At 40.5% G+C, this 12,950-nt stretch overlaps 2 protein-coding genes across 2 annotated transcripts in view; one reads left to right on the top strand and one right to left on the bottom strand.

The window, feature by feature from the left end:
• The window catches only part of gfod2 (glucose-fructose oxidoreductase domain containing 2), a 317,249-nt gene that overhangs the window by 204,231 nt on the left and 100,068 nt on the right, over nucleotides 1-12,950 (top strand). The window lies entirely within an intron of this gene.
• Nucleotides 455-8,138, bottom strand: got2b (glutamic-oxaloacetic transaminase 2b, mitochondrial). The gene is made up of 10 exons (XM_082536396.1): nucleotides 7,958-8,138; nucleotides 5,610-5,766; nucleotides 5,343-5,471; nucleotides 5,191-5,250; nucleotides 4,930-5,091; nucleotides 3,788-3,892; nucleotides 3,484-3,634; nucleotides 2,748-2,913; nucleotides 2,133-2,283; nucleotides 455-1,681 (listed from the first exon to the last, which is right to left on the bottom strand). Exons 1-10 carry the CDS (start codon nucleotides 8,038-8,040, stop codon nucleotides 1,559-1,561), a joined length of 1,287 nt encoding a protein of 428 aa, XP_082392522.1. The 5' UTR covers nucleotides 8,041-8,138; the 3' UTR covers nucleotides 455-1,558.

A 12,950-nucleotide genomic window follows, 5' to 3' on the forward strand; every position in this document is an offset into this window, starting at 1 on the left:
ATGACAGCTGGGATAGGCTCCAGCGTCCCCCGTGACCCTGAAAAAGGATAAGCGGAAGTGAATGGATGGAAGGTGTTTGTATCATGTTTATGACAGGTGGTCTATATTTGTTCATTGCTGTACAGGGCTGTTATCTGTAAATAAAACAGAACAAAGAGTGCATGTAACCATTTCTTACATGGGTAAACTATTATCCAAGAACATATCAGAAACTTAAAGACCAATGAAAATGCAGCCACACCCATTTAAGCAAATGCATAAGTCAGAGCACTCTGTACTTTTGTTTGTGCTTATGCAAGTCAAGATCATTATATACAAGTTTAGCCTATCATAGCTAACAAAGAGCGAGGAAACTCCCCTGGACCTCAGTGCAATAATCCATCACTTGGGATCAGATGTAGGTTGTCTGAGCATGATGTAGTGGGTAAATGTGAAGTAAAGGGACAAAATTAACTGGTTTCACATCTTTACTCTTTAATGATTTATTTGTTCAATGATGACAAGACCAACGATCCATAAGAGAGAATGCAAAAACATGGAGGCAGAGTACCAGAAGTAAGAGCAGACTCGGGCAAACCCCACATTTTGTATTGCCATCTGTGTCTCACAGTCCAGATTCACACACTAAAAACATGATGTTCATCTGAATGAACAGCGTGCGCGCATCATGAGATGTGGTGTTCCCCCGAAGAAAGTACCCCACACAACTTTACCATGGAGTACAGACTTTTCATTTGGAGAGTAATTTTGTGTAATAAAAATTCCTTGCAGTGGGATTGACAGATTTATTGTCTCCATTCTCAACGCTAAACCATGTGCTTGTTTGTATCTGGGCTTATAAGAGGACCAGCAGAGAGAGACCGCTGCCCTGTAATCACCAAAACAGAAATCAAACAGATTCAAATTCTACTGAAACAGAACAGATAAAGAGTAAACTGCTGAATCATTGTTAGGGCAGTAAAGAGATTACATGATTGGCAGATGCCCATTAGTACAGTAAAGCCCAGTGAAGTGCCAGTGATGTCTTGAGACTCAAACAGTGCCTCACAGGTTAAAGTGCTACAACTCCACAATTAAAAGGAAACCCTCAGATCAACTACAAGCTTTCACAAAGAACGAGAGATCTCATCTCCGCCTAGCATCGCCTGGATAATTTTTCCTCAACGTTTTAGAGTGTGGGCCCACAGCAGATAGAATATACATGTAGGAGGACACGAATGTACAGCCAACAGTTTATTTCTGATAATAAATGAGCAAAGATGATTCAGTCATGGGAAGAAATCTCTCAATTTGGCAGGGGAAGCCTTTAGTGAAATGTAGAGGAAAGAAAGTGTAACTGGAAAACAGAGCCTGGAACAAGAGCAACCGTTCCAAATTTAACTCATGATGAAAGCCAGTCAGGAAACAAAAAGGCTACAACTTAGAAAAAAAAAGAAAAGAAAAGAAAAAAAAGGAAGTTTTCTAAAGGTGGAATGAAGGAGACAGAATAAATGACGCTTGAAGCTCCTCTTTAGTGCTGCTCCTTCTGATTTTTGCTGCTCTCCCAGCACGATCCACTCTACTTGGTGACTGCGTGGATCGCGTCTGCAAGGTAGCCCACGTTTCCAGAGGTCACACCTGCCATGGAAATTCTGCCATCCTTGGTCATGTACACTGAGAACTCTTTTGTCAAGCGCTCGACCTGCAGGGAAAGAAAACAGCACAAATGAGGCAGAGGAAAAGGGCAGTTTTATTGTTTGTTGTTTTTTGAAATAAACATTCATCTGCAGGATCAAGACTCATAATGTCAAACAAACAAGACTGAAGAATGCACCTTTTTAAATGAGACAGCAGGCGTTTAAGACCACATTCTTAATGCAACCAGGCAAATACAAATCGCCACTAAACTTTGTAACGACTAAAAAGTTAAAACAGCAGTAAACCATTACCCCCTGGTGGTGAAACCTCAGTCAGTACAGAAAGCAGCTTTACACAACAGATATGACTGTAAGAGTGGGCCTGCCAAAAGGCAAGTCTCTTTCCTAAGAGAAACTCTCCTCTGATATGACCTGTGAGGTTTATTGCTGAATGACATTATTCATTACACTTTGTTTAAATATGAAAACGTATCAATTTCTCTGCCATTACATTACCTGTTCTGGCTTGAGTCCTGTGAAGCAAAACATCCCGATCTGGTCGATGACATGCTGCCAGTTGTGGGAGGAGCCATTCTTTTTCAAACCGGCCACCAGCTGCTCTCTCATCTTGATGATGCGGTTAGCCATACCATGGACCTCCTCCAGCCTGGACACAAAAAAACAAAGAAATGCATAACTGAGCGTCAACCTTTTTGGGGCACGCTGAAGATTTGAAGCGTTCCCAAAGTATTCAGACTACATTAGTTTAATGTGTCAGAGTTTAAGTTGCTAGTTGGCAGCAGCGCATAGAGCACTGACCAGGCTCCATCCCTGAAGGTGCTGGAGCTTTGTCTCTAAAACCTGACTTTACTCCTGGAACATGCTCAACTAAGGTAGTCGTGTCACTCCCAGCTCTGATTTCTGTGGCCAAAGGAACGCAGCATAAGTGCAGTGTTGTGATAACCTAAGGAGCTTGAAGAGAAAGCAACTGGGCTTCATTTGGTTTTAAAACTGAAGAAGCCTCTTGGATGAGAAGCAAAACCACTGCATGAAGCTTAAAGAAGGAAGGAGCCCAGTATTTAAACCCTAGTGGGGTCGTCTGTGGATATGTCCATGTCTAAAAGGTCGTACCACAGTGAGTGCAGCTCTGGCGTGTTGAGAATAGTTGCTGCAATTCTGGCACCATTCACTGGTGGGTTGGAGTAGATGGGCCTGATGAGGATCTTGAGTTGAGACTCCACCCTCTTTGCCTCCTCTGCATCTTTGCACACGACAGTGAAGCCTCCGACACGTTCACCTGTCAACATGCACAGCAAGTCAAAAATATAAACACTGATGACAAAAAAAAAAAACAAAAAAAAAAAAAAAAAAACAAACAAAAAAAAAAAACCTCAGGGTTTAATACAAGATTTTGGTTCACGATAAACCACCACCTCTACTGAACAACCAAATTTAAGAAAATTGAACAGGTTATAAATAAGCAAGGATAACAGACACACAATTAAATAGCTTGCGATTCTTGTGTTACTCATATTTTCCCAGACTCGTGTAGGTTTTAATGTGGCCTCAGTGTCAGAAGGTGTCAGTAATGCACCTACAGACTGTTTGCAAGACACCACTAAACAGAAATAAAAGACTAGGTAGAAGGAGACTATTCTAACCATATGTGGCCAGTGAGAATAAGTGTTGCCATACAAGTGTGACAACATTCAAAACTCAAAAGAACTACCGCTGTACCCAAATAAATATATTTTAGTATCAGCATTTTCTCAGTGGGTCTTGTTAAGGGATCAAGATAGATCTGCTCAAATGTTTCATTTCAGAACAGAAAACACCCATTTAGGAGCCTGCACTGAATCTGACTGACCATAGAGTCCCATGTTCTTGGCAAAGGATTGCGACAGCACAATGTTGTGACCGTTTTCAATGAAGTGGCGGACAGCCCAGGCGTCGCGATCAATGTCTCCACTTGCAAAGCCCTGGTAGGCCATGTCGAAGAACACGAGTAGGTTCCTTTTCTATAAGAGTGGTGGTGGATGAACAAAGACAGACAGCAGTTAATTATCCAGAGCTCATCAATTTTGCTGTCTTAACTGTCAGAGACCTCATGAGATAAAAGCAAAGCAACCGTTTCATCATTAGCATTTTCAGAACCTCTGATAACCTCTCACCTTCACAATGTCAGCAATCTCCTTCCACTGCTCGGGCCTTGGATCCACACCAGTGGGGTTGTGGGCACATGCATGCAGCAGGATGATGCTCTGCTCTGGGATTTTCTGCAACATAAACGAGGGTTTCAGTTAGTCAGCCTACAAAAACCCACACACTACAGACCTGACCGTGTTCTCACAGCAGCAGTACTCGTACACTGCTCATGCACTAGATATGACTAACATGAAGTGGTTCCTCACCACGAGATAAAGCAGCGTTTTCCAACCTTTTGGAGCCATGGCACATATTTCACATTAGGAAAGTCACAAACAAAAATGTCACAAAAAGCATATTAATAATTTTTCCGTGTGCACCAGGTATAGCGGAATTTGCTCAGTTTGTCCCCAGTATAGCTTTGTCTTCTTCTGACCACTATTCATGCTAGGGCCTTCATCTGGGTTGGAATTTACTCCAGGACCCAGGTCAGATTAACTACATTTTCTTTTCAAATACTTATCTATTGCTATTACGCGCTGCATTGTCTCACTCGCATGACTATTATGCAATTTCTCCTGTTTTACTGGCAGTTGGCAACTGATTTAATTAGAGCAGGTAGTTGAACTGCCCTCTAGTGGAAGAGAATGTAATTGTTCTGTTTGTTACTCAAGCCAATCGCTTGGAATACCAGATAATCTTCCACAGCACACCTGATCATTTCTCACGGCACACCTATGTGCTGTAGCACAGTGGTTGGGAAATACTAAGATAAGGGGATGAGAATTACATGTACATTTTAGCAAATCTTTATTATACACTGATGCAACAACAATTCAAACTATGCCCAGTGAAGCTTCCCTGATATCTGTGTGTAAACAGAAAGTGGGGCAAGACCAAAGTCCTCTTGGATGGCTCTTAGTATAAATACACCGTTTGCACTACACACCACAAAAGTAAAAAAAGAAGAGTCCCATGTCCTGCGTTCTTTTCCTAATAAAAGGAAAATTTCTTAAATCTGATCACTACTCTCGAACTTATCCTTCAAAATCACAGATATCATTTGGACAACTCAAAGGATAAAATCATCAACAATAATCAAATTGTTGGGAAAAATGCTAAACATGTTTCATTTTCTTTTGACGCATGTATTTTACGCATTTCTTACAGAGATGTCATCCAGAGCTCCTTTGAAGTCAAAGCCACAGGTGGAAGGTTCATAGTAGCGGTAAGCTTTGAGCTGCATGCCAGCATCTCTGAAGATGGGTGTGTGGTTCCCCCAGGAGGGTTTGGGCAGGTACACATCATGTGGCCCAGGGTGGAATCGAGCCTGTGACACAGGAAAAGCTAATGAGCTAAGGCATACCAAGAAACCTAATTTTTAAAAACAGTTTTTAAATGCCAGGTGATCAATACAAGAAGACCTCACCAAGAAGTTGGCTCCAATACGCAGAGATCCAGTTCCTGAGATGGTCTGGACGGTGACGCTCTGTCAGGAGAAGAAAACTGCTGTACTGATATGGATTTCTTTTAAAAGACAAAAACTTGTCCATCGTCAACTGAACTTTAAGTTGAACTTACTCTGCTACTTTTCAAAACCTCATTTTCGGGACCAAGAGCCAGCTGAGCACAGGCTTTACTGAATTCAGCCAAACCACCAATGGGAAGGTACTCCTTATCCAGCTGTTTAGCTGCAATGATAGCCTCTGCCTAGAAGAAGGCAAAGAAAATGAGGCATAAAACATCCTCCTTTCCATCAGCTGGCAATGGTGTGTATGTATATGTATTACATACATATCTATGCATGTCACACACACACACACACACAAAATCTGGAGGTGGATCTACCTTGCGAACACAGCTGAGGACAAAAGGCTTTCCTTGATCATCCCTGTAGGCTCCCACTCCCAAGTTCATCTTCTTGGGGTTTGTGTCCTTCTTGAAGGCTTCAGTCACCCCCAGGATGGGATCAGGGGGACCCATCTGCACTCCACCCCACCAGGAGCTGCACCAAAGCAGATGAGTATAGTACTTCGATTGTGGTCACAAACAAACACTAATGCATCTTTGAAGAGGGGCAAAGTGCTTTTAAGGTACCACTACCTTGTACAGTTTAATGCATGTAGCCTGCCAACAGACTGCAGATGCAAATTAGCAGTAAGCTAAAACTGATACAATGCATCAAATGGCAACATTTATGTTAATATTGTAGATGGCTTTCCAGAAAAGGCCAATAAAAGAAAAAAAGAAACATGCTGCAGAGCCCAATGCCAGCTTAGCTCCTCATGTGACCTGGAGATAACACACTGACTTAAAGACGCATGAATGACACATGCTTGGCTGGTACAAGCATCATGAAACATAACCCCATCAGGAAGTCCAGAGTCCAACAACAAGTGTGACAGTTAATCAGGGTCAAAAATGTCATAATTACCCAGTTCCCACGACAACAAACACTCAGTGAAGTATTATATTCCACTGAATGAGTATTACTGTTCTTTCCTTTATTTGCTCTTCCAGCTTCATCTTGTTGAATATCATTCTTTTCTTTTTAAGCTTATCGATCTGTTTCAAAATACTTGATGCTAATTAAAATATTTGTTTAAGTGGCTGATTAAGGTAAAGAAACTAAACAGTCCTTGAATTTCTTATTAACAGTACTTATTAGTAATTAAAAAAAAAAAACCAACCCACACAAACACACTACAGAAAGCAAGACAGATACCTAAAGTTCTTCCTTGGGACAAATGGCTTATTTTTCAATCTCATATTTTACAACACAGACTAAAGACTGAATGATTTTACTTTTGCTGCACTCTTGCCCTCACAGACATGTTATTGTATCAGGTTTCTTCTACTTTCTAAACTTGAGTCTAAATTTAGGACAGGACACTTTGCAAAGGGCAAGTGTCTCCAAAGTGACATTAAAATATTATTTCTATCATTTGGCACAAACTTTTTTTCACCTAATTACCATCTATACAAACAGTATTAGTTTTACTGTGTGTAACATACTACTGTTGACATTAACAGCAGGACCGTAGTAACTAAAGTGTTATTTGCGTTCATTTGTCTCATCACACTTGCAGTGTGCATGCATGCAGAACCTTTGAACAGACAAACTTCAGCGTTTATTTAAATATTTACTGAGAAGTTATCAGAGATCAGTAGAGCAGAGGCCTTTGTGGCACCGTAAAGGGCAATATTGTTGTTCACCCCTATCAGTTTCGGACATTACCGTCTAAAATTACACAATAACGGCTGGCTGCGTGCTTGAACATAAGACACCGAATCACGACAGCAGAAGCTAGAAAAACGAAACCTAGAGTTACTGCAGTGAAGGGGTAAGCTAAATACAGTTTCCCCACGTTCACAAATCTCAGCATTTACGAAAGCTTGAAGTTAAATATTTTAATCGCACAAACGAGTAACTGTGGACAAGTTTGTCCTCCAAGCACACCCTGAAAGGACACACCAGTGTCTCAATTTCCACCTGGAAATTAGCCAATCGGCGCTCAAAGGTGGGAAGCGACAGCCAATCAGCTCGCACGACTTTACAAACTACGACAAGTCGCTTAGCTCAAACTGTGCAACTGAAATTATCGCGATTGTTTAAGTCACTCAAGATGTTTTCAGGAGCAAAAGGCGAAACCGTCTATTAACAATTAAGTTAACTGTTTAATACTGTAAACTTAAGCTGCTCTTGATAACGTAACAAATCCGACTGGGCTTCAGTCTCCACCATGCTCCGGTGCTAACATACCAGCGTGACTTTCATCAGTACCGTTAACCTCATTAACAGCAACTCAAAGTTGTGGTAACTCAAAGTTACTGTTTTGAGGTCAGGTTAGAAGTAAGCAAAGAGAAAGTTTGTCTTAAACAATGGCTGTTGACCTTTCAGGCCATCAAGTCACAAGAGGACATCGCTAACCTACATATTAGCTGCTACCTGGGAGCAGATGCTAAACCCCGGACAACAGCAGGCCGTGTAAAAATCCTTTGACCTCAGTCTGAGGTTAGCTGACCAGCTATTGGGGCTACACTAACCGCAGAGCAACCAAGCTCCACCATAAAACACAAGGTAACGTCAACCTTTAAATAACGTTTGTTCATTGAGCTAGCTGCAAAACGTGACAGTTCATGCGACCACGTAGGTGGTGCTTAACGAACTGATCGTCCACGTTACTGCCTTTTACCTGTTGCGGGTGGACAGGACTCCCAGGGACGGGGAGATGTTCCCCAGGCAGTAGACCATCTTGCTGGACTTGAGCAGAGCCATCGTTGCTGCGTTTGGGAGGCGAGCCTAGAAGGATGTGAAGGACAGGCGAGACCACGCTCCTACGATCTGAATACGCGCTGACGTCAGAGCAGTCGCCAGTGATCGTACGGTGTCGTTTCGTCTGTATTTATAGCGGAGAAGAAGGAGAAGAAGCGTGAGTAATTTGTTATACATAGACACAGAAACCAGGTAGTAAAACTCAGTAGCGGTTTTTGATACGGGCGGTTACCCGGGGCGGCATCGTGGTGGGGGGCGGCATCACAGACATCGGCAAAAAAAAAAATTAAAAGATGAAAAAAAAAAAAAATTGCTCGTACTCGTGCTGCCCCGACATCTATCGCCGGGAGTAAGGGCGCCCTCGTTTGCGAGGTGCGCCTGCTGCTTGAGGCACAGGGAGGAGAGGGCGGGGCGGCGGGGGATTCTCTGGCTGGCTGGAGCTCGCAAAATAAAAGAAAAGAAAAACAAAACAACAAACACGAAAACACCAGACATTATAATACAGACTTATAATTTGCACCGATGTTTTTTTCGAAATTCTGTATGCGAAAAGTGAGCGCGAGAGCCCTCGGTGCGCCTGCTTGCTGCTGAAGTCAAAGTAAACTTTATTGTCATCTCCGCTACATACAGTCCAGTTAGAGAGACGAGGCAACAAGGCTCCAGTTACAGCAGTGCAAGTAAACAAACAATACATATAAGAAGAGTAAGAAAATAAATATAAACTATAGGACTATGGGTAATTAGATCAATAACAATTTAAAATGTATATTTGATGGTTTAAAGTCTCACACACAACCCGTCGAAAGTGGAGGGGGGCCCTGCTGCTTCCAAATAGAGCACATTTCATTTATAATGTAAATCCAAGCCCATTATGTATTCATGATTTGAATCCTGGGTTGTGTGAAATCTCAGAAATGCACCCTAGACAAAGTGAATCTGTGAACTAAGGTGTAGGTGTGATAGATTATGTTGTGGTGACCTTCGAGTTGGGGGGGTGGGTGTTCATACTGGAGTGCAAAATTAAAACCAATGGAAGATGGACAAGAAAAGTTCAAAGCCATCAGGTCCTCAGTTTAGAAAAAATAGAAAAGAAGAGGAGGAGAGGACGAGCAAAAGATACAGGTATGCAGATGTGTCATTGGATAATGGTAGGTCATCCTGAAACAATCAGAATCAGAATACTTTATTAATCCCTAAGGAAATTATGTGGGTTACAGTTGTAGATCCTACGTGCTGCACAATAATATTCAATATTTAGTATTTACTGTTATATTCACATAGATTATCGCAATGATGTTGTTTATTATATTGCTCTCTCTTTTTTTTTGCTTGTTTTCTCTTTTTTCTTTCTCAACAGGTGATCCAGGTGATTGATATATGTATTTTTTGTCTGTTTGTTTTGTTGGTTTTTGGTTTTTGCCCTTTATCACCGCTCCTCTTCCCAGCTGCTTTTCTTTCCCTACCTCTCTTTCTTTCTCCCTTTTCTTTCCCCCAGTCATGTCTGTCCCATGTGTAGCAAGTGAAAATAAAATAAAAATTAAAAAAAAGATTTGATATTATAATCTGACTCTTAATCCCTAGAGTAGTGTGGCATGGAGAGGGCAGTGAAGAAGGGAGGGGGACACTATACATACATAAATCCACACAAGAGCAGTGCAATCTTATTTTAAATTACATAACGTCTCCTGGATAAAAGCCATCTGACTCAAATAGAGGAGCTTTACGTCTTTTTAGTCACTAAATTTTCAGGGGAATTGATTTATTTGACACGGGCATAATAACACTGCATTAAAACACACAGTTATGCACAAGCACCATATGCACTGCATCTAATTTACAACACCTGTCCTGAGGTGAGACAAAGGGAGCCATATATAAAAATATGAAACAGATATAAAAATAAAGCTCAAGTTGAATACAGAGTTATAGTGCGGGTGTGCTTTTATTTCAGCCACAGTTTATTGCTTTTGTTGAAAACACTGAAACTGGTTTGCATTTTTATATCACAACCTTTGCTCTTTTAATGATGGTGAGATGAGATTTTGTGCATTGTGATGTGACAGTTACTGTTTATTGAAGCCTTTGTGCTGTTTGTAATGCAGTGCTGATGTCTGGACTCTAAAATATCTCTGAGTACTGAGGAAGCATGGCATTGTATGTATTTTAAAATAATCCTTAGGTTGGCTTTTAAAGCTAAACATACTTTGTTTTCCTAAAAAATGAAAAGAAAAAAAAACAATGTATTTGTTCATTTTTAAATAACTTTTATTACCTGACCTTACAGTCATGTGATTGGTAGTTTTAGGTTATAGCAGGACTTTTCTGCACACATTATTCACGTCTTTCAAATCTTAGATGTGAGTCTAAAATGATTCCTAGTTCCCTGATAACTTAATTTCTTTTTTTTCTTCCTTTTTCTTTTTTTTTTTTTTGCCATGAATGCTAATTTTTGGCATTGTTTACTTGTAGAAAAAGTAATTGAAAATATTTTTATTTTTTTTTATTTTTTTTCACATCTTGTGTTAAATGAGAGAAAATTTAAATTAGAGTAAAATGTCAGTCATATATATGTAATCTCTGTAATATTCTGGATATTTATAAATGAGCAATTTGTATATTTTATAGCTATTTCTTATACTTTGTAACTTTGTAATATATTATATTTTTTAATCAAGTTCAGTCTGTTACTGTTCTTATTGTCTTGGAGCAACTGCAACTACATAATTTCCTTAGGGATTAATAAAGTATTCTGATTCTGGATTTAATGATTCACAGACCATAATGGATATGCACAAATAAATACAAACTTCAAAAAATAATAATTAAGGGAACACTGAGTCATCACAGTATAAGTCAGTTAAAGCTTCCTGGAGGTCATTTTGTAGGGCTCTGGCAGTCATCTTCCTCGTCCTCCTCATACAAAGGAGCAAATTCGGGTCATGCTGCTGTCTCTGCTGGGAGACAGAGCTAACCTTCTTGCAACAGCATGTTTAGATGTCATCCTGGAGGAGCTGGACTACCTTTACAAGCTGAATGGGCAGCAGGAGCCCATGCTACCAGAAATGACTCAACACTAGAAAAAAGTTGACATGATAAGGAAGGATAAGGACAGATTAATGATCTGTAGCCACCGCCTGCTAATCAGGCATTTTACTTAATATAAATAAGAAATAAGATGTAAATAAGATGATTGCAGGAACGATGCCGCTACATATTAACAGCATTCTGCAATTACTTGATTTTCCACTTGAGGGCAATATAACACAATAGGCAGTGTCTGTCTGTGAAGGTTCTCAGTCATCCAGGTCATCGTAGTCTAAGAAGCTTGGAAAGTAAAGCATCTGGACTTCTTTAAAATGCTTGAGGACGTTTCATCTCTCATCCGAGAAGCTTCTTCAGTTCTGATGACTGTAAAGTCAGAAGGTGTCTCATAATATGGCTTAAAACTGTCTCTTTTTAAGCTTTATACATCCTTACCATAGTAATTTTGATGATCGCTGTGAAAAATATTAGAAGATGGAGTTCATTCACACTTCAGTGTTTAACATAAAAAATCAAGCACATGATTGTACCTGACACACTGCAGAAGATTGTGCTGTTTCTTTCAAGGAAGTAAAATAAAGAATTGCCATTTCCTGTGTCCGTGTACAGGTTCTTCCCACTAGATGGAGACCTACATATGTCAAATGTCACTATATGTGTACCAGCCAACAATCCAAATTAGCTATGTATCCAACCTTTTATCCAGGGGAAGAGGCAGAGTACAAATTGCCGGTCCACAACCATTTATATTTGTATCCACACTCATAGCAAATAGATAATCATCAATTAAGCTAACATGCATGCATTTGGTCTGTGGGAGTAAGTCAGCATCCAGAGAAAGCAGGAGCATGGCTGTGTGTAAACTGCACACAGAAAAGCCCGAAACAGCCACCCAGAACTGCCAGCACCCCACAAATGTGACCTGGGAGCTAAACAGCTCCACTAACATAACAAATGACAGGAAGACTGAAAGTTTACATTGGGATCCAACCTTTACAAACACATTGCAATAATCTTTGCTTCCATATTAACATCCAGTCGCCCAACTCCTTTTCTGTTAAACTCCCTTATTCTTTGTGGCCCTCTAATCATTCAGGGTGCACGAATGAGCTGTGGTTTCATGTTAAGGGGCTTCTGCAGTCAGTGCTGCTCTACATGAAGATGTCAGTCATGCTTATTTTCTTCCAGAAGCAAACAAGTTTGCAAGAACAACGACCCCGCTTTCACTCAGTCTGTGTGGAAGGAAAGAGCAATCTGGAAGAGCATCACACAGCAGAGCCTGGAAGTCCATAAAACGTTCTTCTGTAACTTGACAGAAAACAGCAGCTTTCACTGGCACACCAACACAGTGACAGAACAGGACGTATACTTGGCTTATGTGGGACTGCCAGTGTGCAAAGGAGATATGGATATTTCCAGCAAACCCACATCAGAGAGAGGGACAAGTAACATGCAAGGGTTTGACTTGGAATAGATTGTAGCTGAAGGTTCATCATTAGTGACTGCACCATATGTTTGTCTGAGTATGATTCAAGTAATATAAATATGTAATAAATAGTAATATAAAATGTTAAAGCTACTAAATCGTACCCCAAAGCAGAATTGAAGTCATCCTACATTTTTGCTAAAACCACTGAGCTGAAAGAAGTTTAAGTGATGAGGAGAAGAAGGAGGCTGAAGAACTGTGATGTAAACAGATCAGAGTGAAAAGAAGCATTAAAATGGAAAAGCACCAGCAAAAGAATAGAGGAAGGAGTGGTGAGAGAGGCCTGTTATTCACTGTAATGCTGAGTGATGTTTCACTGCTTACCTGAGATTTTTGAAGAGGCCCTTTAGGAAAATATTACGTAGGATACATGTGATATGTTTCT

This window comes from Aulonocara stuartgranti, assembly GCF_965226115.1.
Source record: "Aulonocara stuartgranti genome assembly, chromosome: 1".
Lineage (NCBI taxonomy): Eukaryota > Metazoa > Chordata > Actinopteri > Cichliformes > Cichlidae > Aulonocara > Aulonocara stuartgranti.

Coding starts and splice junctions, on each gene's coding strand:
- got2b (XM_082536396.1), bottom strand. CDS start 8,040: ATGGCTCTGCTCAAGTCCAGCAAGATGGTCTACTGCCTGGGGAACATC. Junction 5,251..5,342: donor AGGTTTTGAAAAGTAGCAGA/GTAAGTTCAACT, acceptor TTCTCCTGACAG/AGCGTCACCGTCCAGACCAT. Junction 3,635..3,787: donor AGATTGCTGACATTGTGAAG/GTGAGAGGTTAT, acceptor CCACTCTTATAG/AAAAGGAACCTACTCGTGTT.